Below are 26,582 nucleotides of genomic sequence, written 5' to 3' on the forward strand. Positions count from 1 at the left end.
GATGCTTAAGTTAGCAAGAGCCTAAGCAGGTTTAGAGAATATTGGAACTTAAAGATACCTGAGAGGTGTTAGTGTATTTATAGTGGTGAACCAATAACCACCGTTCGAGTAGTTCCACCTTTTAAGGAGGATAACCGTCCCTTTATCTTACGGAAGTTGAGATATGACTCTAGGAAGTGGGTTGAGAGATTTTAGGAGCAGTTACTTATTTGAATAAGTGATATCTGCCAGCTAACCTTCGGTCCCGGCTTCCTTGGAGTGAAGTCTGTGTTGAATCCAACCTCTTTTGTGGAGGTCGATTACATGGGGAGGCCAATCTGTAGTTTGGGCTTTTTTATCCTAGTTGGACCTGGGTCTTAGTGTTGGGTCAGGGTATGAACAGGGGGTATACGTTAAATTGGTTTGTAAATGATTTATAGAGGTAAATTACCCCACATATTATAATTTGTGAAATTATAATAATTCGAGAAGTAATGTATAAACAACTTAAATGTTGATAAAAATACACTATAAAAAAATAGTATAATCAATGAATATAAAGATGAAAGACAAAAATTAAGATATATTGTTGTTAAAAAATTCAAAACAAAAAACATTATAAAGAAGAACATATTAATTAAGTTTTATAAAAATATTATAAAAAATTTAAAATATAAGTAAATGAAATAGTTATTCTTTTAAGAACCATTAATCAAAATACATAAAAATTGATTCCTAGATATAGAAAATAATAAGACAATAATTTAAATTAAATTCATTATTTTATTATTTATTAAATAAATTAATGTTTCCTTAATTTTAGTCAAATTAGATAATATAATTGAAATATATTGAAACTCTGATCTAAAAGTAAAACTAAAACTAAATACTAAGAATTAAATTAAAATAAAACTGCATTTGCAATCTTCTAATTTTTTTTTAATAAAAATTTTATTTATACATCTTTGAACTGCATCACTTTAATACAATGATATCTTTATTAAAAATAAAAATTATGATAAATATCTCATATATTCGTTAGTAAATTATATATAAATATTTTTTGAAGCATATCACTTTTATTATATGAAGATAACATAAATACCTCTAAGGGCCCGTTTGAGAAGTTTTAAAAGTAACTTTTTTGAGCTTTTGACTTATGAAAAGTAGTAGTGTTAATATCTGGCGCAATTTTCAAAACTAAATTGCGGCTTTTTAAAAAGCTATTTAGGAGCTTATAGAGAAGTTAAAAAAAATGACTTGCCTCATAGTATTACTACTTTTTATCACATTTCTATAAAATAAGCACTTTTAGAACGAAATATCCAAACACAAAATAACTTATTTACAAGCTACTTTTAATATAGTCATTTATTATTTAAACAATTTCCCTAAAAGTAACTTAATTAAGCTATTTACCCAAACTAGGTAAACGTGATTATGATAATTCATTAAGCATTATAATTTTTTTTACAGAATTATATTTAATAATTTACCTCTATCTTTTAATTATAGTAAAAATGTAAGACAGCACACAAAAAAAAAAAAAACTAAAGCAACATAAATTTTTTTTCTAATTTTTTTTTATTTTTTAGACACGTATCTATTTTTTAAATTTATATATTTTAATTTATATAAATTAATGACAATTAAATGTACAAAAAAATACTAATTAATAAAGAAAAAAAATTAAAGATAAACATTTCCTGAACAAATTGAAATAAAATAAACACTTCTAATTATGATCATTAATTACATTCACAAATATTTACTTCAAGATTTATACTTCAAAAATTCAGTATATTCATATTTTGTATTTTTATTTTTCGATTATAGACTGTCACAAATATTACTTACTTTTTTTTGGGTCATTGCTATCACTTCTATTCGGACATATAGAAGAACACCTCCAAAATAATAACTAAATTATACACAACAAACATTGCAGCACTTTGAGAATTTCATTACTATTTTAAAAACCAGACATTAACGGTCCACATTGTCATCCACAAAAACAACAAAGCTCATCCTTTGGCCCACTTACTATAAAACTAATTTTTTTTCGAACTTGTTTATTGTATTAACATCCTATATTTAATACAAAATTCGTCAGATTTAAGAGTCTAATAAAACTTTATAGGATAAACAGAAAACTTCTTCACATATTATTAATTAACATATATTTAATATTAGCTTCGAATTAAAAATAGAAGATCAATTAAATTGTGACTCCTATTTTTAATAATTTATGCCATAAATTCCCTAATTTTACTTTTTCAACTCAATTAAATGCCAAACCAATTACCATCGTAATGATTTAGAAGTATTAGTTTCATACTTTCTTTTCATGTGTCCAAGCCGTCCGGTTGTTCTCTTGATAAACCGTTTTTTTTTTAATAAAAAATACTTTCATATATTTAATTAACTATAGTGTTTGAATATAATTTGTAAAACAAGATTTTACTAAAAAGTTATTATTCATATCAACATAGTTAATGTGATATTGAGAAAATCTTTAGAATTAGTTTGTTAAAAGAAAATATTCCTTTTAAACAACTTATCATTTTTTAATTGAGTGATCTTTTCTATTTATATAATAAAATAGAATAAATTATTGGCTTCTTAAAATTAATTAGAGATAGCCTTTTAATTCATTTATATCCTAAAAAGCATGATCGATAATTCGATATAGCTAAAACAATAAAAAAGCTAAGATAAAAACGGAATGCATATTTTATATTAAGCTCTTATAACTTGAATTTTTTTTTGGCAACTACTCAAATGAAGATGCTAAAAACATCTTTTTATGAAGATTCTTGTGTTAAAAGTGTACTTTGTTTGTTTAGCCACACTTTAAAAAAAATAACACTTTTGTAACACATCAAAATCAAACCATACATTTCATCATCTAATGGTAAAAAAGAAGCATCTTCATATAAAGACAATAATAAAATCTTCATGGTAGTATCCACCTTTTTTTTTATGCCTTCACTAGCGTTAGCTTTTCTGTTTAGATGCTCGTGGGTTTTATTTTTGGTTAACCCAGTATTTTTTTTCTTTTGTAGTTCTGATATTTTCAGGCTTTTTTAAATTTTATTGGACATCCAAACTCAAATCAATTATAAAACACAACAATGGAGGTCTTTTCTCAGGCGCGGATAAGGGTGGGAAGAGCAGTTTCAAACGCAGCCTGAAGTCGGGTCGGGTAGATCTTCTGTGTTGTTTGGGTCTGGGCCTAGATGTGGGCCGGTTTTCCTGACAAAAAAAAACACCACTTATCTTTGTTTCGGTAATGTTACCTGAAACGGATTCCAAGAGACTGCATCCGATTGCCTGTGTCAGTCACTTTATCCGAAAAGATTTTAACCTTTGTTCCTTCGAGCTTTTTGAGTCTGTAACTTCTGCCAACTATCTTTACTTAGTAACTTCCTTTGATTGGTTCACTCTCTCTCGATGAGTCCTAATCGATCAGAATCCTCTTCTTCATGGATTGACCATCCTCAAAGAATCCAATATAGTTATTCTCCAAGTTCACAACTTGTTTATCTTTTTCGATTAACAAATTGCACTGCTGACCTGTTCTTCGACATAGTTGACCTCCGTCGAGTCTGTTTCTTCGATTTCCACACTTAAGTCAATCGACTAATAGAGAGTACATAACAGAGTACCTAATTGGCTCCAATTCAAAGTTAATTGTAACATATATTTGGAAGTTGATCGAAATATTATTTTGACACTTACTTAGCAACGATCGAAGTCTAAACTTGTCAAATATTGTCTTGTCAAAGAATTCAATAACATTTTGATGGAAAATATTATTTTTCGATATAATAAGAAGCACCTTGGATACACTCATAGAATCGCTGGACACCAAAAAAAAAAAGTAATAATAAATTTGTGAAGAATCAACGAGGGACATCCCAAAGCAATTAAGCAAAGAGAGATGAATAGACTATACACATCAAAAATAAAAGAGAAGTATTTATTCATTCATATATCTTGATGCATATAATTATGCATACGCATAATGATACCAACATAAGGTGCACACATTATCCACACCACAATACACATGTTGTTTGTGAATATAACCTCAGTGGTGAGTGTTTAAGTCTTGAGAGAGTGAGTTACAGTCAGTGGAAGGAGACCAGATGATAAGGATCCAGGGGCAGTGGACGTGCGGAATTCTTGGTCGTTACAAACTACAAATGCCAAAGCGTTCGAAAGGTGTTGTAGTAAGTTTTGCCTCAAAATCAGCACAAGCCACAGTGGGTTTGATCTTTGACAATATTATTGCAAATTTATTTACTTTTATACTCAACTATGTACTAGAAATGACAAAAAAAATCGGCCAAAACAGATACCCGACTGAATTATGCATGACAAGGAGGTACATGGGACCCCAACTAAATTTTGTATGAGTCAAGTTTAAACTTTGGAAATAGATTTAATTATTAATGAGTTGAGTATTTAACCAAGTTTAATTTTCATAAATTGAGTTTTATTTTGGTTTAACTCACTCAACTCAACTCAATTTCAACCCAAAAAATAAAATATTAATTTGTTATATTTTAACATTTAGATAGGTTTAGATTACTAGAATAAAATTGAAATACTAAAAACATTAAAGATAAAATTAATATAAATTAAATATTAAAAATAAAAAACGTTACTTTTATTTTAAGAATCTAAAATCCATCTTGACCATAAGAGTGTAAAACTGATCCAACACGTGAAATGTTATCTTTTTTCTTTTTCTTTATTTCCTTAATTTAGTGCTAAAGTGATTTTCAATCATACTTGTCTAGGATTTAGGGGTGTGCATGTAATCGGAGTGAATTTTGTTAAACTCGAATTCAGTTTTAGTATTCTATCGGGTTTATTTTAAAAATTTAAATCTAGTTCTAAACTAACTTAAATAAATTGGGTTAAATCAGGTTAATCTGATGTATAATTAGAATTTATAATTTTATAAATTTTATATGATAAATTAATAAAATATAATTTTTAAAGGTTAAATTTAATAAATATTATACACATTTAATCATTTATATGACAAAATAAATCATTTTAAAGATAATATTATATAATATAAAAATATTAGCTGAAATATAAACACAACATTTTTTATTAATTTTATTATAAAACATGTATTTTAGTTATATAATATATGGTTTTGGATCGGGTTGGATCAATCCAAAACATACAACAAACCCAATTCAAAATGACACCGAAATAAAAATGGCAAACTCAAACTTAATAAAATATAGCAGCTAAGACCTAGCTTAATTGGTAAAACCATATACCTCTTAATACATCTGGATTCAAACCTTGGCAAATGCGCCAAGTGTTATATGAGCCCTTTAGTGTTGCATCTGACCCCAAAAAAAAATGATGAAATGTTACTTGAGTCTGGAAAACAATACATGCAATAATTAATATATTACTGGTAATCTTATTAAACAATCAGAGTGGCGCAGCGGAAGCGTGGTGGGCCCATAACCCACAGGTCCCAGGATCGAAACCTGGCTCTGATAATAAGAGTAGCTTCCGGATTAGCCTTAATTTTTGTTCATTTGTCTTCAACTTGCCGATATCTTAAATGTTTTGTAGTCATGTCTGCTAACGAAACCTTTTAGTTGTCTCCGATTGCAGGGCCATTTTTGCTCATGTTTCTAGCCCTCCCGGTAAAGTCTAGTTTTTCATTATTAAAGACAAAAGTAGCCTTCGCGGAACTGTGACATTATTATAAAAATCGAAATTTTGAACCACTTTTTTCTGGAAAATTCATGGATTTAACATATAGTTGTCACCACCAAAGTATTCAAAATAAATAGAAATTTGATAGCCATTCTCACAAAAACATAGGCCTTCATAAAAAAGCAGCATCACCCAAAACCTGACTCTGCCTTAAAAAAAGAAACACTATCTCTACAACTTAATGTTAATGTAACATCATCAAAAGACACCAACTACTGATAAAGACTTTGTACACTTCTTCAGAGGCCATCTCTGTCGAGACCAAGGCGCTCACTACAAAAACTTGATGCCACAACCGAGAGCTGCAGCCGCCCTGTCCATTCCTCTCCGGGCTTCAAGATCACCGGTTTCTCAAATATTGCCCCATCAACACAAAGCATCTGTTTATACTCCTCGTCGCCCATGTCCACCATCGACTTTGCCTTCTTATCCCATGGATTCCACACAGCTGCACATTGAGGTATACAGAAAGGTGTTGGTAATAATTCGAGAAATCAACATTAAATTACAGAGGAAAATAGTTCGGAAAGTGTTGATCTAATAGTTATTTTCCATCACTAATCACCTTACAAGTTTTCTTACTTTAGAGGATTCAAATTTAGAGGATTCAAATTCAAAAGAAAGGGACTGCTTAATTCTTGCAATACCAATTTAAACCGATATCGTAACTGAATTCATATTGACAAATTAGCATTGTTGGCATGATTGTAAGAAGTAGCTCTCATTATAAGGAAGAAATGATAGTCTTTTTGAATGATAATATGAGCAAAGTAGCATACCAACATCAGGGAGACCTTCCTTTCGCATAACAAATGTCCTTTTCCTCTCGTGATCTAGAACTGCAATTATGTTCGGAGAGCTAAGATAAACTCGATCAACCTGCCAAGGAAAAATCAATGACGTTGAAAACTTCTGCCTAATACAACATGTCCAAGAGTAAAGACATCATGAACTGAATGAATATCTGATTGACCAAACGCATAGACGAAAATTGCAGATGCATTGTTGTAGTTTGCGTGATAGGAAAAAAAAAGATTAATTTGCACAATGGAAGCATAAATATGCATAAACCTGTCAAGATGCAGAGATTCCAGAGGATTTACCTCAGATTCAAATGTTATCGCATCTCCTTGTTCTGTGAATCGTTCCTTCTGCAAAAGGTTGTCCAGATAGTCGAGTGTCTCCAAACCTTCAATCCTTATCTCGCTACAAAAAGTAGTTAATGTCCATTTGAATCATCAAGCTAAAAAGATTTCCTTATTTTATGATGTCAAATACATATAATATCAGTACTTTGTATGCAGCGCCGATTTGCTAAATATTCAAATATATCATCGCAATAGACAACAACCGGTAACAATTACAAACAAAATTTATGTTTTCTCTAGTGAACAACTCATCTCAAGTTCAAATATCCATGCTAGTTTCACATCAATAGACATTGTTTAGTCTTTAGTAGCTTCAACCAAAAAAGTACATTCCTCTCTTATTAGATTTAATGTTTGAATTAATACAATTCATTCAAGATATACATCTAGAATTTTTTCTTTCAGATGAATAGACCAAGTATCTATCACCAATGAACCCTGAAGAAGGAACAACCGGAGATGCTAAACAAAATTCTACGTGTTTTAGAAGCTAATATTCCATACATGAGAGAAAAGAGGGTTGATGATAACATCCTGCATCCTCAACAAAGAAAATAAAGACCAAGTATAAGGAACTATCTTACCTGATGTCGGAAACCAGTAAGTACGTGTGATATGCAAATGAGAAACTAAATGGCTTGCCATTGATATTCCTCACTCGTGATATCAAATTCAGATCTCCGTCTGTTGTAAGAGACACCCGAAGACGAAACTCAAAACTGGTACAGTTAGGCATTTGTTAGCTCATTAGTGCTTGTAATTTACTTCAAACACATAAGAAAGTGTACTATATAAAATGTATACATTCAAACTACAAACACATATGACGTTCAAGTTCATACCTATGTGGCCAGCACTTCATATCTTCCTCGGATGATTTCAGTAGAAGGTCAACAAATGATTTCCCAATGGAATCATTAGCCGGCAGAGGAGGAGGATTATCATCAATGAACCACATTCTGTTCCTTGCAAATCCATGCAGCTCCAGAGATCCACAGGTTCCAAACTATTAAACAAATTAAGCTTATCATAGGTGAGTTATAAATGTTTGAATTTATTGGGAATGAATAAACGAAAACAGTGATTAAATTTACCTGAGGGAAACATATAGGAATTCCTCCTCGTATTGCTTTTGGAGCCTTGAAAATCGCCTACAATCAATCGCCAATAAGAGTAAGGTATAAGAGATGACTACTTGCCTCTTTATTAAGTGACATTGGTGAAAATTTCTTATTTCTACAAAATCAACATCAATTAAACATTTAAAACAACTTAACATATTCGTATCAATTTAAGAAAAACATAGAAGTCATTTTAACAAGTAATAGAACACACACCTTACTGCTTGTGAATAGAAGTTCTTCCCCGTGCTCATTCCTCCATGAAGTGACCTGTGCTCCATGTAAGCTTACCTGATTTCAAAAAGAAGATACACTCGAGTTTAACCAGATATGTCATTGTGATACAAGTTTTCCTTATCACGGATTGGCTTCAAAAGTCATAAATGCTAAAACCATGACTGAAGCAAATGTTAAACTCGAGGCAATCGACAAGTTCTCACCCGTGCCAAAGCACCTCGAGGGTTCCGAAGCACAATTTGATCAATTCCATTCCAGTCTTTTGTAATTTCAGTTGCTGCTCTACAGTCCCACACAGCTGCAGAATGCCCCATCCAAAATAGTTGCTGAAAATAGTGTAGGTCCTTTACGTTTCTGCTACCGCAAACCCTAATAAGATTCTCGAATTCGGTACGCCGCAATGCGAAAGGATTGATTGAAGGAGAATTCAGACCACATCTACACTATGAAAAACAAGTGAGTTACCATTATCAATCAAATGCTCAATCCAGAATGTCAATTTTGCTTACCTAACCTCGTCAATGGTAACTTTCAGATCTAGGAAACTCTGATCCTATTTAAAAGGGAAAAAAATAAATTAAAAAAATAGCACAGCATATAAGAATTCCATTATAGCCCTGAACAACAAAAACATGAAACACTGCATTCTGAACATTTGGCAAATGCATATCAACCTACCTGACACATACATAACCCCTTGAAACTTGTCAGATTTACAGCAGAAAAAGACAATTAAATATTGAATGAACCAGGAAAGATAAAAATAATAATAATCAATAAAAAAATAAATTAGAAAACCAAGATACATAATAAATAAACATTACGTCATAAAAATTATTCAGGAAAAATGTAAGTTTTATGGAATGCAGCCCAGTTATTTAAAATGAAACGCTTTTATTCACACACCAAAAATGGAAAATAAAGATTGAACCCCCTTCAAAGTCAAGATACCATTTATGGAATATAATCACCAATTATAAAAATGAAATCCCATCAAACTATAGAGGTCACTAAATAGTAAATATATCATGTGTTATTGCACTTACTTTAAGAATCCAGAGCTAGGAATCTTAGAAGAACCCTCAAAGCAACACCATGACCAGGATGTAAAAGAAGGAGAAGGAACCACAACAATGCATGACCTCTTTCAATTGAGTTCAGAGATTCACACCACATCCAGTGAAAGAGAGAATCAACACCTGATCAAAACAGCATCAAACAAAAAACAGAGGTGAAAATAAGAGCAATGCATAAAGAGGGAAAGAAATTAACCCTTTTCTTGCATAGAGGCATTTACTCAAACAGAAAACGTGCAGTGAAATGAAAGATGAAGAAAAAGTTAAAAACTTTGAACAAACCCAAGATTTGAAGAGACCAGAGGAAGTGGTAGGTGGCAAAATTGTGGGAAGATGGGAACAAAGCTAAAGATAAGGAGGAAAAACCGGTTTTTGTAAAATTATGTGTGTGTCTGGCGATTGCTGAAGAGATCTAGTACGTGGAGATACGAGAAGTACTTGTACACATGTACAAACCGTCAAGCTTTTTGAATCGTTTTCTTTATGTCACCCTTCATATGTTGATGTCTTTCTTTCAAATTTTTTATTTGCTGAAGAATAATAATTAACAAAGAATTAAGTAAAAGATACACTGTTTCTGCGTTAAGGTGGTTGAAAGTTACCTTTATTATTATTATTGTTGTTATTATTATTATTATTAGAATTTAATTCTGACTTAAAAACAATTTTTTACATATATTCAATTCGATTACGTTACATGTATATTAAAATTAGTCATTAAAATTAATTATTAGTATAAAATATAGGATAAATTATTGAAATAAACCAAGTGCAGCACAAAATTACTCAGATCTCTTAAAACGAAATTTTTTTCGTGAATGTCTCAAAATACATTTCTATATAAATCGAATTTATTATTTACAGAAAATAGTACTAAATCGAATCAAGTGAATTCGAATTGCATGCAACTTGAGAAAGGCCATAAATTGAAACAATAAACTTCGAACTAAAAATGACCATAAATCAAAATAATTGCATTCGATTTATGAATGCATGTAAATCGAACCAAATGAGTTCGATTTAGGCACGTGAAGCAAGCTCATGGTAAATCGAAGTCAATGGTTTCGATTTAGTGGTATTTGTAAATCGAAATCTATAGATTCGATTTACAAGTATTTTGCATCTAAGTAGTTCGAATCCAATGAATTCGATTTATGCTCGTTCACCATATATAAACAAATCGAATTTCATTCATTCGAACTACAAACAAAACAAATCCCGCACCCAACTCCACCACCCCAGAGCCGAGATTTACGAATAGCCGCCAAGGAAAGATCAAAGCTGGAGACATGGAAGACGACCCGAATCATCTATATCGGTTAGATAGAGTTGTACATATTGCTGGTGTCATCCACCTCGATGTTAGTAAAAAAAGTTTCTTTTTTTAAGCATACAATAGTTATTCTATTAATACTAACATGTATGATGTGGTAGTTCATTAGAGTCTATAATTAGAGATTAGGATTTAAAATATTTTTTTAATTAAACTCCATGATATAGACTAGTGAGTTATTAGGCTGTTAGATTTTGATAAGTGGAAATGGTAATTAAGAAGGTTGTTTTGGAATGTAAGATACGTTAGATTTTTGAAGTTCTTATTCTTCTGTACGACGAGACTTGGTTAATGAGTAGCGACAGAAAAAAGTTTCTTGATTTTTTTTACTTAAATAGTTAGGACTAGAGATGTGAGGAAATGTTAGATTTTTTAAGTTTTTTAATAATTTTTTGTTATTGTAAACAAGTTTTTAAAGAAAGATCATGCCGTGTTTATCGTTTTCATGTTTTTTGTTTTCATGTTTTTCACTCAATAATAATAATAATAATAATAAGAATAAAAATAATGTTCAATAAAATTATTGGAGATTATTCTATAAGAAATTTAAGGTTGAAACCATTTGATATTTTGTATTTAATATAACTTAGTTTGGTGTGATAGTTAAAAATTAAGTATAATCAAAGTTATTCTTCTATTTTCATTTGAATCTCAACTTGATCACTAAATTATTAATTAACTCAATAAACTAACTGAATTTCTACTTTATAATTATACTAACTTAACATACACATCCATGTGGCACATATATATTATTTTTCTTTGATTTATAATGTGGCAAAAATCATGTTAATAAAAAAAAGTGTCAAATTTGTATTTTCTATGAGTTACGTCGAAAAATGGACAAAAGACTATTATGTCTGATAAAAAAATGCTGAAATTTGATATGTGTATTAATTTTTCTGGAGACTAAAATATTCGTTTTTAAAATTTTTGGAGACTGATTTGAATAATTACTCTATTAAAAAATAAATTAAAGACTGATTTATTTACCGAAATAAGATCTTAGAGATATTTTTGTATATTTGTTTTTTTTAGAGACTAAAAATATTCACTTTTAAAATTTTTAAAGACTAATTTAGATAATTACTCAATTTTTTTTGTGAACTGTGGTGGAAAAAAAAGCGACGGTCACAAACCGTGGGGAGAAGGAATCTCAATTCCCATTCTCAATGATGAAATTTCTTTGGATTGAATATGACTGAAAATGAAACTCCATCAGTGTCACTTACTTCAAAACATTATTTCTTCTTTTTCGCATATTCTTCTGTTTTCTTCAATGAGTTGTTCAAAATGGATTGCCCATGGAATCTCAAGCTTATCTTATTATTAATACAGTGTTTTCCTTTTCTTTCAACTTTGTTTTCTGTTATATACTATGTACACAAAGACAGATAAATCAAGCTATTATTTTGATATGGAAAGAAAGCTGCATTGTAAATTTGTAATAAAATATTTTTAAAGGAGAAATCAATTCAATTTCAACTAAAATCCAAATAGTGGATTCATATACACAAATTATTTTTTATTAAATGTATGCAACAATAACAAAAGCAATATTAATTAAAATTTAAAATATACTAGTCTGGTAACTTATAATTTGAGTTCAACTTTTAGAAATTAAAAGGAGCAACCACTAAAAATGTCCTCAACTTACCAAGTTGTTGATAAAAATAATCTTAATATTTGTTTATGATAAAAATATCTTTAAAATATAATAAAAATAACTAAAAGATATAATTTTTTTTAAGAAGTGACAAATGATTTTTATATTTAACAAATTTTGTTCTAAAATTTTATGAAATATTTGGATAAATATTAAAAAGTGCATGAAAAAAAAACTAAAAATTGATTTCTAAAAATTTTCTTTTTATCTTTTAAAAATATTTTTGGCCATTTAAAAAATTCAAAACGAATATACTTAGTGTAAAATCACCCACTTTTAATTCATACATAGATTATTAGTACCTAATGAGTATTTGACTTGATTTGATTTTTTTTCTATTTGATTGTAATTAAAGAAGTTTTAGAGTTGTGAATTTTGAACGAAAGAGCATAACATCAAAGAGAAAAAAGAAAAGACAGAAAAAAATAGAAGGCAGAAGCAAAAATTAAAAAATAAGAGAGAATGAATACATTCACACACTTCTAAAATTACAGCAATAGCTTATATATACACAAGATAAAGATATATATAATTGTCCTACACCAAGACTCACTCAAAATAGAATATATCACTAAATAAAACTAAACTAACTACTTCTCTAATACTTCTCTAATTCTGTTATGAATAAAGATTTAGAATCTTTATCTTTTCTCTCCTGTATACCCTCCTCAAATTCGAGTATGGTCAAAGAGTAACTCGCAATTTGATCCTCAATCTCTCAAAAGAAGTAGCAGATAAAGGCTTGGTAAATATATCTGCAATCTGCTCAGCACCTGGAATGTGCACAATATGTAGAGAGTTGTTCCTCAACTTATCTCTAATGAGCCGAATTTCAAGTTGAAAATGTTTCGTCTTATCTTGGAGGATTGGGTTATGCATACGGAGGACTGTGCTCAGGTTATCACAGTGAATCGTAGGAGGAGTCAACAAAGAGACATCTAGTTCATGAAAAAGATTTTGCAGCCAGACCAATTCAGCTTCACAAGATGCCAAGCTCCTAAATTCTGCCTTTGTAGAACTCCTGCTTATAGTAGATTGCTTCCTACACGACCAAGACACTAAATTAGTCCCAAAATAGACACAAAACCCAAATACTGACCTTCTATCCTCAATGTTAGCAGCCCAGTCTGAGTCAAAAAATGCATAAAACCTTGTGTCAGAGCATTTGTGAAAGGCCAAGCCGAGTTTCTTCGTTCCTTGCAAGTATCTGAGGATCCTCTTTGTAGCTTTCCAGTGAGGAAGAAGAGGAGCATGCATGAATTGACTAATTTTGTTAACTGCAAAGGAGAAATTTGGTCGAGTGATGGTAAGATATTGCAAGGAACCAATCATAGTTCTAAACAATTTTAGATCTTCAAAAGCTTCAACACCTGAAAACAAAAGTTGCAAAGAAGAAACCATTGGAGTTGGCATAGGAGAAGCCTCTCCCCTCCTTACTTTGGACAATAAATCTGTTATATATTTCATTTGAGACAAATGTAAGATTCCATCACTTGTATGTTAGACTTCAACACCTTAGAAATAACTCAGAGTTCCTAAATCCTTCAATGAGAAAATCTGATCAAGTTGCTTAATCATAGAATTTACATGAGTAGAATTATTTTCAGTTATAATTATATTATCAACATAACATAAGATATAAATCAAAGAATCAGTAATTCTTCTAATAAATAAAAAGGTATCAGAATTAGCACTTTTAAAATCAAACTGATTCAAAGTCTTAGTTAACTTCAGAAACCATTTCCTTGGAGCTTACTTTAAGTCATAAAGGGACTTGTTCAACCTACAAATATGAGTATCATTCTGTTGTTCAAAACTAATAGGTTGGGACATGTAAATAATATCTTGTAAATCCACATTTAAAAAAGTGTTGTTGAAATCAAATTGTCTAATGGCCCAATTTCTAGAGAAAGCTATATTTAAAACTAGTCAAATGGTAGTAGGTCGGATAACTTGGCTAAAAACTTGTTCAAAATCAAATCTCTCTTGCTGATGAAATTCTTGAGCAACTAACTTAGCTTTATACTTTTGAATAGACCCATCAGGTAGCCTTTTAATAGTGTAAATCTATTTGCAGCCAATAATTTTATGGTATGGGAACTAAATCCCAGGTTTTTGTTCTCATAAGGGTATTATACTCTTCAATCATAGTTCTATGCCAATATGGAATACTAAGACCAACCTTGGAAGTTTTTGGTATATAATTTGTATGAGAAGTACTGTTAACAATAGCAGTATAGCTCTTTAGTTTAGAATGTCCAATTTTAGACCTGGTAGCCATAGAATAAATATTATGAGATTCTTTAATTTGACTTGACTTAGTATGTTGAATTTCACTTCGCTCAAGAGATGGAAGTATAGGAGAATCAGTAGCTAAGGGGGAAGAATTAGAATGCTGATTGTTAAGGTTAGTATCAAAATATTGATGATTTTTAGTATAAAAAATATTGGATGATTGGTAGTGACAATGTCATTTTGGGAAGCAGAATTAACAGCACAATTATCAATAGAAGTAGTAGTATTAGTATTATTTGGTAATAATGAAACAGGAACCATTGAAGGACAAATAGTGCTTAATACCTGATCATTACTGTCAGGAACCTGTGAAGAATTCTCAGAAAAAGATTTGTGAAATAATTCAAGATATGAAAAGTCAGATTCACTAAACTTCACATGCCCATAAATCCTGCCAGTAGAATCAAGACATTTGTAGCCTTTATAATTTGTGGCATAGCCTAAAAATAAACATTTGTGGGATCTAGATTCAAGTTTATTGCTAGAATAAGGTCGTAGCAATGGATAACAAGAACAGCAAAAAGTTTTTAAAAAATTATAATCTGGTTTCTGATGTAATAAAACTTCATATGGTGATTTATTTGTCAAAATAGAAGTAGGTAATCTATTAATTAAAGATGTTGAGATAATAACAGTTTCATCCCAATAGATTAAAGGCATAGATGCAGTGGATAGCATAGACAAACTCATTTCAATGAGATGTCTATGCTTCTTCTCTGCACAGTTATTTTGCTTAGGAACATAGGGACATAAAAAACGATGTGAAATACTTTCTTGTGCCATGAAATTAGCAAAAGTATGAGATTTGTATTCACCTCTGTTATCATATTAGATTTCTTTAATTTTACAATTAGTAAGGTTCTCCATGAGATTTTTATATTGTTTAAAAGCATATAACACCTGGAATTTGTTAACAAGTAAAAAAGTATAAATATACCTACTAAATGCATCTATAAAAGTCACATAGTATCGATAACCAAGATGAGAGACAACAGGGGTAGGGCCCCAAACATCACTATAAACAAGTTGTAAAGGTGTATCATAAAATATATTAGAATCAGAAAAAGGTAGTTTATGCATTTTAGCTTCAGCACAATTTTTACAAATCTTAGAAATTAAATTAGAACTGAAACTATTATAAGCTATATTATATTTATTGAGAACTAATTGATTGAACTATTTTGGTGGCAGAATGACCTAAGCGTTTGTGCCACAGATCAAAATTAGAAAAGGAAATAGAAAAAAATATAAAGAGTATTAGGGGATGATGAAGATTGAGGCACAGTAACATTCACAAACTGATAAATACCTCCTCTTCTAAAACCTTGTAGAAGAACTCTCTTGGTGAACTGACAATAAACAATACAATAAGTTGCATGAAATTTAAAATAAACAAAATTATCTTGAGCAAATTTGGATACACTTATTAGGTTCTTAGTGATGTGTGGTGTGTGTATGAGCTGTTGTAATGAAAATCATCATTCAGAATCCAAGGAATACAAAAATAAACTACCAATATAAGATATAGATATACCTGAACTATTGCCAACTTGAACCTGATCAGGGCCAGTATACTATGAGCAAGAAAGCATGTTAGATTGATTTGGAGTCACATGATGCGAAGCTCCTGTATCTGGATACCATGCTAGATCAGATATGGTGGATGGTGCAACAAGAAAGGCTTGTGGATTATGGAAAGATGGAGTTGGTGGTGGAGGATAGAAGCTGTGGAATTGCTTTGTGACAAAGAGGGGGATGCAGAGTGAAGAACATAAGCGTGTGGCCTGAATGATTGAGACTGAGAAGAGGGTGGAAGTTCTTGGTTAAATTGATGGAAGCAGTACCAAGCAATGTGACCAAAGCGGCCACATACTTGACACTGAGGTCTGGGACAAGTATAGAAGGACCTTCCCCCTCTAGTTTGTCTTCCTCTTCTTCGTCTTCCTCTACCTCCACGATTGAAATTTAGAATAGATGGAAAGGAGGTTTGTGTGAGGTTTGCTTGCATCACTAGATTCTCTGTCTATCAATACTTATCAAGCATTTCATCATGAGTTAGCAGCATAGTTTCAACCTCACAAAGACTAAACATTTCGAATTTTGAATTGAAAGTAGTCATAAGCATTTGATAATCCTCATTAAGTCCTTCAAGAATAGCTTTAATCTGTTTTTTTTTGTTTGAGAGGTTTCCCAAGGCTGCGAGAGAATCTGCAATGGTTTTGATTTTCGAAATGTACTCTAATGCTATGAGAAAGTGTTTCTTGATAATCTTGAGTTGTGCCTTCAATTGCTTGATCCTAAATTTTGTTGACTCCTTAAAATGAGCTTCAATGTTGTGCCAAATTTGATAGCTATAGACACATCCAACTATTTTTGACTTGAAAGCTGAGTCCATAGAAGCCAATAACCAGGAAATTAGGTTTCGGTCATCTTGGATTCATTGTGTGTATTGAGAAGATTCAATCCCAGCAACTTGATTTTGTGAGTTATCAAAACGTGAAGGAATCTTTCCTTGATGCAGATGATCTTTCAATGCTTTTCCTCTAATAGCTGCTAAGGCTTGTTACTCCCATGTCTTGCGATTATTTTCTCCCAACTTATCTTGAATCGGACAAGAAGGTCTTTGATTGAAAATTTGAAATGAAATCTGATTAAAAGATGTATTGATAGTATACAGATCTTTGTTGCTAGAGATAGTAGAATTATCGAAATATCAGGCAATGGATCTTCAAAAAGAAAGAAAGACTATGCTCTGATACCATAAAGGAGTTTTAAAACTATGAATTTCGAACGAGAGAGAGCATAACACCAAAGAAAGAAAGAAAAGACAGAGAAGAAAAATAGAAGGCAGAAGTTAAAATTGAAACACAATAGAGAGAGAACGAATACACTCACACACTTCTAAAGTTACAACAGTAGCTTATATACATACAAGATAAAGATATATATAACTGTCCTACACCAAAACTCACTTAAAATAGAATATACCACTAAATAAAATCAAACTAACTATTTCTCTATTACTTCTATAATTCTGTTGTGAATAAAGATTTAGACTCTTTATCTTTTCTCTCCATTACAGTAATTTACAGCAAACATTTCATGGAGTTAGTTTATTTGTATGAGGAATATTAGAGAGTTAATAATTTTAATAGAATTAGAGAGTTAATAAGCCTCAATATTATGTAAAATTTGATAACTATAGATGCATCCAAGTATTTTTTGCTTGAAAATTGAGTCCATAGAAGTCAATAACCAGAAAATTAGGTTTCGGTCATCTTGGATCCATTGTGTGTATTGAGAAGTTTCAATCCCAACAACTTAATTTTGTGAGTTATCAAAATATGCAGGAATCTTGATGCAGATGATCTTTCATTGCTTTTCCTCTAATAACTGCTATGGCTTGTTGCTCCCATGTCTTGTGCTTATTTTCTTCCAACTTATCTTGAATCGAACGAAAGGGGCTTTGATTGAAAATTTGAAATGGAATCTGATTAAAAAATGTATTGACATCATATGGATCTTCGTCGCTAGAGATAGTAGTATTATCGGAAGATGAGGCCATGGATCTTCAAAAAGAAAGAAACACTAGGCTCTGATACCACAAGAAAGTTTTAGAACTGTGAATTTCGAACGAGAGAGAGCATAACACCAAAAAAAGAAAGAAAAGACAAAGAAGAAAAATAGAAGGCAGAAGATAAAATTGAAACACAATAGAGAGAAAATGAATACACTCACACACTTCTAAACTTACAGCAGTAGCTTATATATACACAAGATAAAGATATATATAACTGTCCTACACCAAAATTCACTTAAAATAGAATATACCACTAAATAAAACTAAACTAACTATTTCTCTATTACTTCTCTAATTTTGTTATGAAGAAAGATTTAGAATCTTTATCTTTTCTCTCCTTTATAGTAATTTACAACAAATATTTCACAGAGTTAGTATATTTGTATGAGGAATATTAGAGCGTTAATATTTTTAATAGAATTAGAGAGTTAGTAAGCCTCAATCTTATGCTAAATTTGATAGCTATAGATACATCCAACTATTTTTGGCTTGAAAACTGAGTCCATAGAAGCCAATAACCAGAAAGTTAGGTTTCGGCCATCTTGGATCCATTGTGTGTATTGAGAAGATTCAATCCCAGCAAGTTGATTTTGCGAGTTATCAAAATGTGCAAGAATCTTTTCTTGATTCAGATGATCTTTCAATGCTTGGCTTCTAATAGCTACTAAGGCTTGTTGCTCCCAAGTCTTGTGGTTATTTTCTCTCAACTTATCTTGAATCGGATGAAAGGGCCTTTGATTGAAAATTTGAAATAAAATCTGATTAAAAGTTGTATTAACAGCATTTGGATCTTTGTCACTCGAGATAGTAGAATTATTGGAAGGAGAGGCCATGGATCTTCAAAAAGAAAAAAAAGACTAGGCTATGATACCATAAAGGAGTTTTAAAACTGTAAATTTCGAACGAGAAAGAGCATAGCACCAAAGAAAGAGAGAAAATACAGAGAAGAAAAATAGAAGTATTAAGATAAAATTGAAAAACAATAGAAAGATACCGAATACGCTCACACACTTCTAAAGTTACAGCAGTTGCTTATATATACACAAGATAAAGATATATATAACTGACCTACACTAAAACTTACTTAAAATAGAATATACCACTAAATAAAATCAAACTAACTATTTCACTATTATATCTCTAATTCTGTTATGAATAAAGATTTAAAATTTTTATCTTTTCTCTTCTTTGTAGTAATTTACAACAAACATTTTATGGAGCTAGTATACATGTATAAGGAATATTAGAGAGTTAATATTTTTAATAAAATTAGAGAGTTAATAAGCCTCAATCTTGTGCCAAATTTGATAGCTATAGATACATCCAACCATTTTTGGCTTGAAAACAGAGTCCGTAGAAGCCAATAACAAGAAAATTAGGTTTCGGTCATCATGGATCCATTGTGTATATTGAGAAGATTCAATCCCAATAAGTTAATTTTATGAGTTATCAAAACGTGCAAGAATCTTTTCTTTGTGAAGATGATCTTTCAATGCTTGTCCTCTAATAGCTGCTAAGGCTTGTTGCTCCCATATCTTGTGGTTATTTTCTCCCAACTTATCCTGAATCGGATGAAAGGGCCTTTGATTGAAAATTTTAAATGGAATCTGATTAAAAGTTGTATTGACAGCATTTGGATCTTTGTTGCTAGATATAGCAGAATTATCGGAAGGTGAGGCAATGGATCTTCAAAAAGAAAGAAAGACTAGGCTCTGATACCATAAAGGAATTTTAGAACTATGAATTTCGAAAGAGAGGGAGAGCATAACACCAAAGAAAGAAAGAAAGAAAAAACAGAGAAGAAAAATAGAAGGCAGAAGCTAAAATTGAAAAATAATAGAGAGAAAATGAATACACTCACACACTTCTAAAGTTACAATAGTAGCCTATATATACACAAAATAAAGATATATATAACTGCCCTATACCAAAACTCACTTAAAATAGAATATACCACTAAATAAAATCAAACTAACTATTTCTCTATTACTTATCTAATTCTGTTATGAATAAAGATTTAGAATCTTTATCTTCTTTCTCCTTTACAGTACAACAAATATTTCACGGAGTTAGTATAATTGTATGAGGAATATTAGAGAGTTAATATTTTTAATAGAATTAGAAAGTTAATAAGCCTCAATCTTATGCAAAATTTGATAGCTATAGATACATCCAACCATTTTTGGCTTGAAAACTGGGTCCATAAAAGCTAATAACCAAAAAATTAGGTTTCAGTCATCTTGGATCCATTGTGTGTATTGAGAAGATTCAATCCCAGTATGTTGATTTTGTGAGTTATCAAAATGTGCAGGAATCTCTTCTTTATTCAGATGATCTTTCAATGCTTGTGTTCTAATAGCTGCTAAGGCTTGTTGCTCCTATGTCTTGTGGTTATTTTCTCCCAACTTATCTTGAATCGGATGAAAGGGCCTTTGATTGAAAATTTGAAATGGAATTTGATTAAAAATTGCATTCACAGCATTTGGATCTTTGTCACTCAAGATAGCAGAATTATCGGAAGGAGAGGCCATGGATCTTCAAAAAGAAAGAAAGACTAGGCTCTGATACCATAAAGGAGTTTTAGAACTGTGAATTTCGAACGAGAGAGAGCATAACACCAAAGAAAGAAGGAAAAGACAGAGAAGAAAAATAGAAAGCAGAAGCTAAAATTGAAACACAATAGAGAGAGAGCGAATACACTCTCACACTTCTAAAGTTACAGTAGTAGCTTATATATACACAAGATAAAGATATATATAACCGCCCTACATCAAAACTCACTTAAAATAGAATATACCACTAAATAAAATTAAACTAACTATTTCTCTATTACTTCTATAATTCTGTTATGAATAAAGATTTAGAATCTTTATCTTTTCTTTAATTTACAGTAATTTACAGCAAACATTTCATAGAGTTAGTATATTTGTATGAGGAATATTAGAGAGTTAATATTTTTAATAGATTTAGAGAGTTAATAAGCCTCAATCTTATGAAAAATTTGATAGCTATAGATACATCCAACCATTTTTGGCTTGAAAACTGGGTCCATAGAAGCTAATAACCAAAAAATTAGGTTTCAGTCATCTTGGATCCATTGTGTGTATTGAGAAGATTCAATCCCAGCATGTTGATTTTGTGAGTTATCAAAACGTGCAGGAATCTCTTCTTTATTCAGATGATGTTTCAATGCTTGTGCTCTAATAGCTGCTAAGGCTTGTTGCTCCTATGTCTTGTGATTATTTTCTCCCAACTTACCTTGAATCGGATGAAAGGGCCTTTGATTGAAAATTTGAAATGGAATTCGATTAAAAATTACATTCACAGCATTTGGATCTTTGTCACTCAAGATAGCAGAATTATCGGAAGGAGAGGCCATGGATCTTCAAAAAGAAAGAAAGACTATGCTCTGATACCCTAAAGGAGTTTTAGAACTGTAAATTTTGAATGAGAAAGAGCATAGCACCAAAGAGAGAAAGAAAAGACAGAGAAAAAAATAGAAGGCAGAAGCTAAAATTGAAAAACAATAGAGAGAGACCGAATACACTCACACACTTTTAAAGTTACGGCAGTTGCTTATATATACACAAGATAAAGATATATATAACTGCCCTACACCAAAACTCACTTAAAATAGAATATACCACTAAATAAAATCAAACTAACTATTTCTCTATTACTTCTCTAATTCTGTTATGAATAAAGATTTAGAATCTTTATCTTTTCTTTCCTTTACAGTAATTTACAGCAAACATTTCATGGAGCTAATATATTTGTATGAGGAATATTAGAGAGTTAATATTTTTAATAAAATTAGAGAGTTAATAAGCCTCAATCTTGTGCCAAATTTGATAGCTATAGACACATCCAACCATTTTTGGCTTGAAAACTGAGTCCATAGAAGCCAATAACCAGGAAATTAGGTTTCGGTCATCTTGGATCCATTGTGTATATTGAGAAGATTCAATTCCAACAAGTTGATTTTGTGAGTTATCAAAACGTGCAGGAATCTTTTCTTAATGAAGATGATCTTTCAGTGCTTGTCCTCTAATAGCTGCTAAGACTTGTTGCTCCCATGTCTTGTAGTTATCCCAGCCTATCTTGAATAGCATGAAAGGGCCTTTGATTGAAAAATTAAAATGGAATCTGATTAAATATTGTATTGACAGTATTTGAATCTTTGTTGCTAGAGATAGCAGAATTATCGGAAGGTGAGGCCATGGATCTTCAAAAAAATAGAAAGACTAGGCACTGATGCAATAAAGGAGTTTTAGAACTGTGAATTTTGAACGAGAGAGAGCATAACACCAAAGAAAGAAAGGGAAAACAGAAAAGAAAAATAGAAGGCAGAAGCTAAAATTTAAAAATAGAGTAAAGGACAAATAGGTCCCTGACATTTTTTTCTGCGGACATTTTTGTCCCTGAAGAATGGAAAATACATTCATGTCCCTGACCTCTGTAAAATGTGGACAAATGAACCTTTTCATTGAATTCACTGCGTTTGACCTGACGGAAAACTCTGACGTGCAAAGGAGGAGCTGACCTGTCCGTTACAGGATGACACGTGGGTCTGAGCTTTTGGAAATTGGACATATTAGTCCCCAGACAAGAAAACGACGCCGTTTCACTACCTTGCTAGAATAATCCACTCTCCTTGCCAGCTCAGCTTCTCTCCTCAAACACTCACCGCCTTTCAACCCTCTTCGCGGCCCTCCACTGCCGCCGTGGGTCTCTGAAGTCCCCACTCGTCTCCGGTGCCTCAACCGGGTTGGTCAATACTTCGTGGATCTCCGAATCAGATCACTGCCGCAGAGCCTCCTCCTGGTGGCGGACACCGGCAACGACCTAGTGTGGGTGAAATGCTTTGCCTGCAGGAACTGCTCCGCCCATCCACCCGGATCCAAATTTTTGGCAGTCTCATTTTTTAATGAACTTTTCCTCATTTCTTCAGTATCCACTGTTTCCTGCTTGCATGTAGCATCAACCTCCTGTAAGTAAAAACTTTTCAAAATTGTAATGGATATATTACTAAAAAAAATTAAAATTAAAATAACAATAAAACAGGAGCAACCTTTGTTTTTCCTTTCATGCAGAATAGGAACACTTTGGATATCCATATCCATCTGTATTCTGCTTCTTTTCAACAAAATGCTTTTATCGTGATATTGAATAAAATATTGAAACTGAGAAGTTACCTTTCCATGGTCAACAACGGTTATCGCAAGATGCAACCTCCCCATTTTCACGTTCTGAAGTGGCAGCCACATATCATGTCTTTGTCCATCCCTGAGATCATTGATATTCACAGAACATTCCCTGAAAATAACATAACACTTGGTCTGGCGAAGAATACACACTGATGAAACAATTGACAAGAAATCATAAGAAAAAAAATTCAATGGTCAAAGGATATCACTGATAGCAAGACAACCAATGACCAAACAAAATCACACACGAAAGAGGTTGAATTTAAAAGGGAACATCAAATTTGACTGAAATTTAAACATATGTTCCACATCAAGCAACTACACATATTTGGGCTGGCAAGTGAAATGGTCTAAATAGAGGTCATGATTCTGGAAATATAGAACAATTTGTTTGGATTGACAAATTTTATTGAGATGAAAATCAAAATATGCATGACAAAAAGATAGAACAAGAGAACCTTGTAGAAGAACAAAGACTAGTTAGAGAAAAGATTATCAATGAAGCACACAGCTTTCCAATCTCTCAAAGTTACTTAGCAGCAATCTCTCCTGACTCTGAATCACCGTATGCTTTACATGCCTCCACCATATCCCCAACCTTCACATAGCCAACCACTATAGCCGTCCATGAAACTACATTCTTCTCAAACATTCCATCAAACACTTTGCCTTCACCATCTGAAAAGGTCAAAAACATTCCATGTAAATCTCATTGAAATTTTCACTCCCCATAAGAAGAAAAGCAACATCCCAAAGGTCAATTTCAACGGTTTTCTCGCAAAACAAAAAAAAAACAACATGGAAAAAAAAGGGAAAAAGAGTTCACCTTTACAATTATGCAAATTGAGGACCCTCAAGCATGTGAAACCATTGGCAATAACGTCGAGGTCGGAATCAGTGACGCCGGGATAGAACGACCGCAAAACGGACTGGGCAAGGTCCAATTCGAGCAAGCGCGTGAATCTATCAGCCATTCTGCGAAGCTTGTGTGGACCTGCACGCGCCGCAAGCTTCTTCCTTTCGGTGCTCTGCAATCGGAGTCACCTCTTACACACCAACTCGAAGATCTCCTTGTCCTTCTCGCTCTCCAGCTTCGCCCGGATCGAACGAAGCTCGTCGTCAGTGAGAGTGTCATTTATGCAGAGGTTCGAGGATCCCGATCCGACACTGTTCATTATTGTTCGTGCGGAGTAAAACCCTAACCCCTCGAGATTTGAAACTAATTTTTGCAGAGAGGCGGCGGCGCGGCGGTAGTGGGTCGCCGAGAAGGTTGTCGCGGATGAACGGTGGGTGGAAGGAGGGTAAGAAGAGAGAGACTAATGGGAGTAAGGGAGTGAGAAAGGGAAGAAGACGCGAAAAGAGAGGAAGGAGGAGGTCGCCGGCATTGATGGTGGCTGACGGAGGCGCGGCTGTGCGGCGGTGATGGAGGCAGGGCCGAGGAAGAAGAATGGAAGGGAAGAAGGACGAAGGAAGAAGAAAAGAGTAGAGAAATTTGAAAGAATGGGGGAGGATACAAAAACGGCGTCGTTTTTGTCTCCAGGGACTTATATGTCCTGTTACGAAATGCTCCATGCCACCTGGCCTCCGTTGTGTGCCACCTCAGCGCCACCTCTGCCAGCTCAGCCTTTTCCGTCCAGTGCAAACGGCTGAATTCAATAGAAGGACATAAATGTCCATGTTTTTCAAGGGTCAGGGGCTTTAATGTATTTTCCATTGTTTGAGGACGAAAATATCCGCGAAAAAAAAGGCCAGGGACGAAAATGTCCTTTACTCTTAAAAATAATAGAGAGAGATCGAATACACTCACACACTTCTAAAGTTACAACTGTAGCTTATATATACATAAGATAAAGATATATATAACTGACCTACACCAAAACTCACTTAAAATAGAATATACCACTAAATAAAATCAAATGAACTATTTTTCTATTACTTCTCAAATTCTGTTATGAATAAAGATTTAAAATCTTTATCTTTTCTCTCCTTTACAGTAATTTACAACAAATATTTCATGGAGTTAGTATATTTGTATAAGGAATATTTGAGAGTTAATATTTTTAATAATTAGAGAGTTAACAGGCCTCAATTTTGTGCCAAATTTCATAGCTATAGACACATCCAACTATTTTTTGCTTGAAAACTGAGTCCATAGAAGCCAATAACCAGAAAATTATGTTTCGGTCATCTTGGATCTATTGTGTGTATTGAGAGAATTCAATCCCAGCATGTTGATTTCGTGAGTTATCAAAACATGCAGAAATTTTTCTCGATGCAGATGAACTTTCAATGCTTGTCCTCTAATAGCTGCTAAGCCTTGTTGCTCCCATGTCTTGTAGTTATTTTCTCCCAACTTATCTTGAATCGGATGAAAGGGCCTTTGATTGAAAATTTGAAATAGAATATGATTAAAAGATGTATTAACAGCATTTGGATCTTTGTTGCTAGAGATAGTAGAATTATCGGAAGGTAAGGCTATGGATATTCAAAAAGAAAGAAGGAAAGACTAGGCTCTGATACCATAAAAGAGTTTTAGAACTGTGGATTTTGAAAGAGAGGGAGAGCATAACACCAAAGAAAGAAAGAAAGAAAAGACAAAGAAGAAAAATAGAAGGCTGAAACTAAAATTGAAAAATAATATAGAGAGAACGAATATACTCACACACTTCTAAAGTTACAGCAATAGCTTATATATATACAAGATAAAAATATATATAACTGTCCTACACTAAAATTCACTAAAAATAGAATATACCACTAAATAAAATCAAACTAACTATTTTTCTATTACTTCTCTAATTCTATTATGAATAAAGATTTAGAATTTTTATCTTTTTTCTTCTTTACGGTAATTTATAACAAACATTTTATAGAGTTAGTATATTTGTACGAAAAATATTAGAGAATTAATATTTTTAATAGGATAAATTAAGAAGTTAATTAGTATTAACTTAAATGTAGAAAAATTATAAAAAAATGTTAATCACTTAATATTTTTCTATCTGTTTATTGTCCTATTTGGAAATTATAAAGAAAGCAAAATAATAATTAATGTAAAAGTGCAAATCTCTTATTAGGACTCGAGAGATCTTTTCCCTTGTATTTGGACTTTGTGACTGATATGTTACTTCAATCAAATGTACACATTTGGAATTGGATCTAAGTGCATGCATATATACC

General features: G+C 32.1%; 3 protein-coding genes and 1 non-coding gene across 10 annotated transcripts; 1 reads left to right on the top strand and 3 right to left on the bottom strand.

Annotated features, from left to right (window-relative positions):
- Nucleotides 1-5,224: 5,224 nt before the first annotated feature.
- LOC112720466 (putative glucose-6-phosphate 1-epimerase) lies at nucleotides 5,225-9,855 on the bottom strand. Of its 7 annotated transcripts, none has more exons than XM_025771420.3 (11): nucleotides 9,604-9,855; nucleotides 9,292-9,444; nucleotides 8,755-8,798; nucleotides 8,449-8,683; nucleotides 8,225-8,299; nucleotides 7,982-8,038; nucleotides 7,730-7,893; nucleotides 7,472-7,606; nucleotides 6,843-6,945; nucleotides 6,519-6,618; nucleotides 5,225-6,187 (listed from the first exon to the last, which is right to left on the bottom strand). In XM_025771420.3, the coding sequence occupies exons 4-11, from the start codon at nucleotides 8,557-8,559 to the stop codon at nucleotides 5,979-5,981; spliced, it is 954 nt and encodes a 317-aa protein (XP_025627205.1). In that variant the 5' UTR covers nucleotides 8,560-8,683; nucleotides 8,755-8,798; nucleotides 9,292-9,444; nucleotides 9,604-9,855; the 3' UTR covers nucleotides 5,225-5,978. The 7 variants fall into 7 exon arrangements, with proteins under 7 accessions (XP_025627205.1, XP_072062655.1, XP_072062656.1 ...); XM_072206554.1 differs by lacking the exon at nucleotides 9,604-9,855 and adding an exon at nucleotides 9,518-9,599; XM_072206555.1 differs by lacking the exon at nucleotides 9,604-9,855 and adding an exon at nucleotides 9,543-9,569.
- On the top strand, nucleotides 5,445-5,516 carry TRNAM-CAU (transfer RNA methionine (anticodon CAU)). Its single transcript has one exon. It is a non-coding gene; the product is annotated as a tRNA-Met (tRNA).
- Nucleotides 9,856-13,004: 3,149 nt separating the features above from the next.
- On the bottom strand, nucleotides 13,005-13,721 carry LOC140176052 (secreted RxLR effector protein 161-like). The gene has a single exon (XM_072205905.1). It carries the CDS (start codon nucleotides 13,719-13,721, stop codon nucleotides 13,005-13,007), a length of 717 nt encoding a protein of 238 aa, XP_072062006.1.
- An 8,807-nt stretch (nucleotides 13,722-22,528) lies between these two features.
- LOC140176323 (C2 domain-containing protein At1g53590-like) lies at nucleotides 22,529-24,446 on the bottom strand. The gene is made up of 2 exons (XM_072206563.1): nucleotides 23,391-24,446; nucleotides 22,529-23,183 (listed from the first exon to the last, which is right to left on the bottom strand). Exons 1-2 carry the CDS (start codon nucleotides 23,460-23,462, stop codon nucleotides 22,968-22,970), a joined length of 288 nt encoding a protein of 95 aa, XP_072062664.1. The 5' UTR covers nucleotides 23,463-24,446; the 3' UTR covers nucleotides 22,529-22,967.
- Between the last annotated feature and the right edge of the window lie 2,136 nt (nucleotides 24,447-26,582).

The sequence above is a fragment of the Arachis hypogaea genome, chromosome 11 (genome assembly GCF_003086295.3).
Source record: "Arachis hypogaea cultivar Tifrunner chromosome 11, arahy.Tifrunner.gnm2.J5K5, whole genome shotgun sequence".
Lineage (NCBI taxonomy): Eukaryota > Viridiplantae > Streptophyta > Magnoliopsida > Fabales > Fabaceae > Arachis > Arachis hypogaea.

Excerpts from the sequence above, each read along its gene's own strand:
- LOC112720466 (XM_025771420.3), bottom strand. The coding sequence starts at position 8,559 with ATGGGGCATTCTGCAGCTGTGTGGGACTGTAGAGCAGCAACTGAAATT. Across the intron at positions 7,894-7,981 it reads TTCCTATATGTTTCCCTCAG|TTTGGAACCTGTGGATCTCT; the intron begins GTAAATTTAATC and ends TTTGTTTAATAG. Across the intron at positions 6,619-6,842 it reads CGATAACATTTGAATCTGAG|GTTGATCGAGTTTATCTTAG; the intron begins GTAAATCCTCTG and ends TTTCCTTGGCAG.
- LOC140176052 (XM_072205905.1), bottom strand. The coding sequence starts at position 13,721 with ATGGTTTCTTCTTTGCAACTTTTGTTTTCAGGTGTTGAAGCTTTTGAA.
- LOC140176323 (XM_072206563.1), bottom strand. The coding sequence starts at position 23,462 with ATGTGGCTGCCACTTCAGAACGTGAAAATGGGGAGGTTGCATCTTGCG. Across the intron at positions 23,184-23,390 it reads CCGTTGTTGACCATGGAAAG|GAGGTTGATGCTACATGCAA; the intron begins GTAACTTCTCAG and ends TTTTACTTACAG.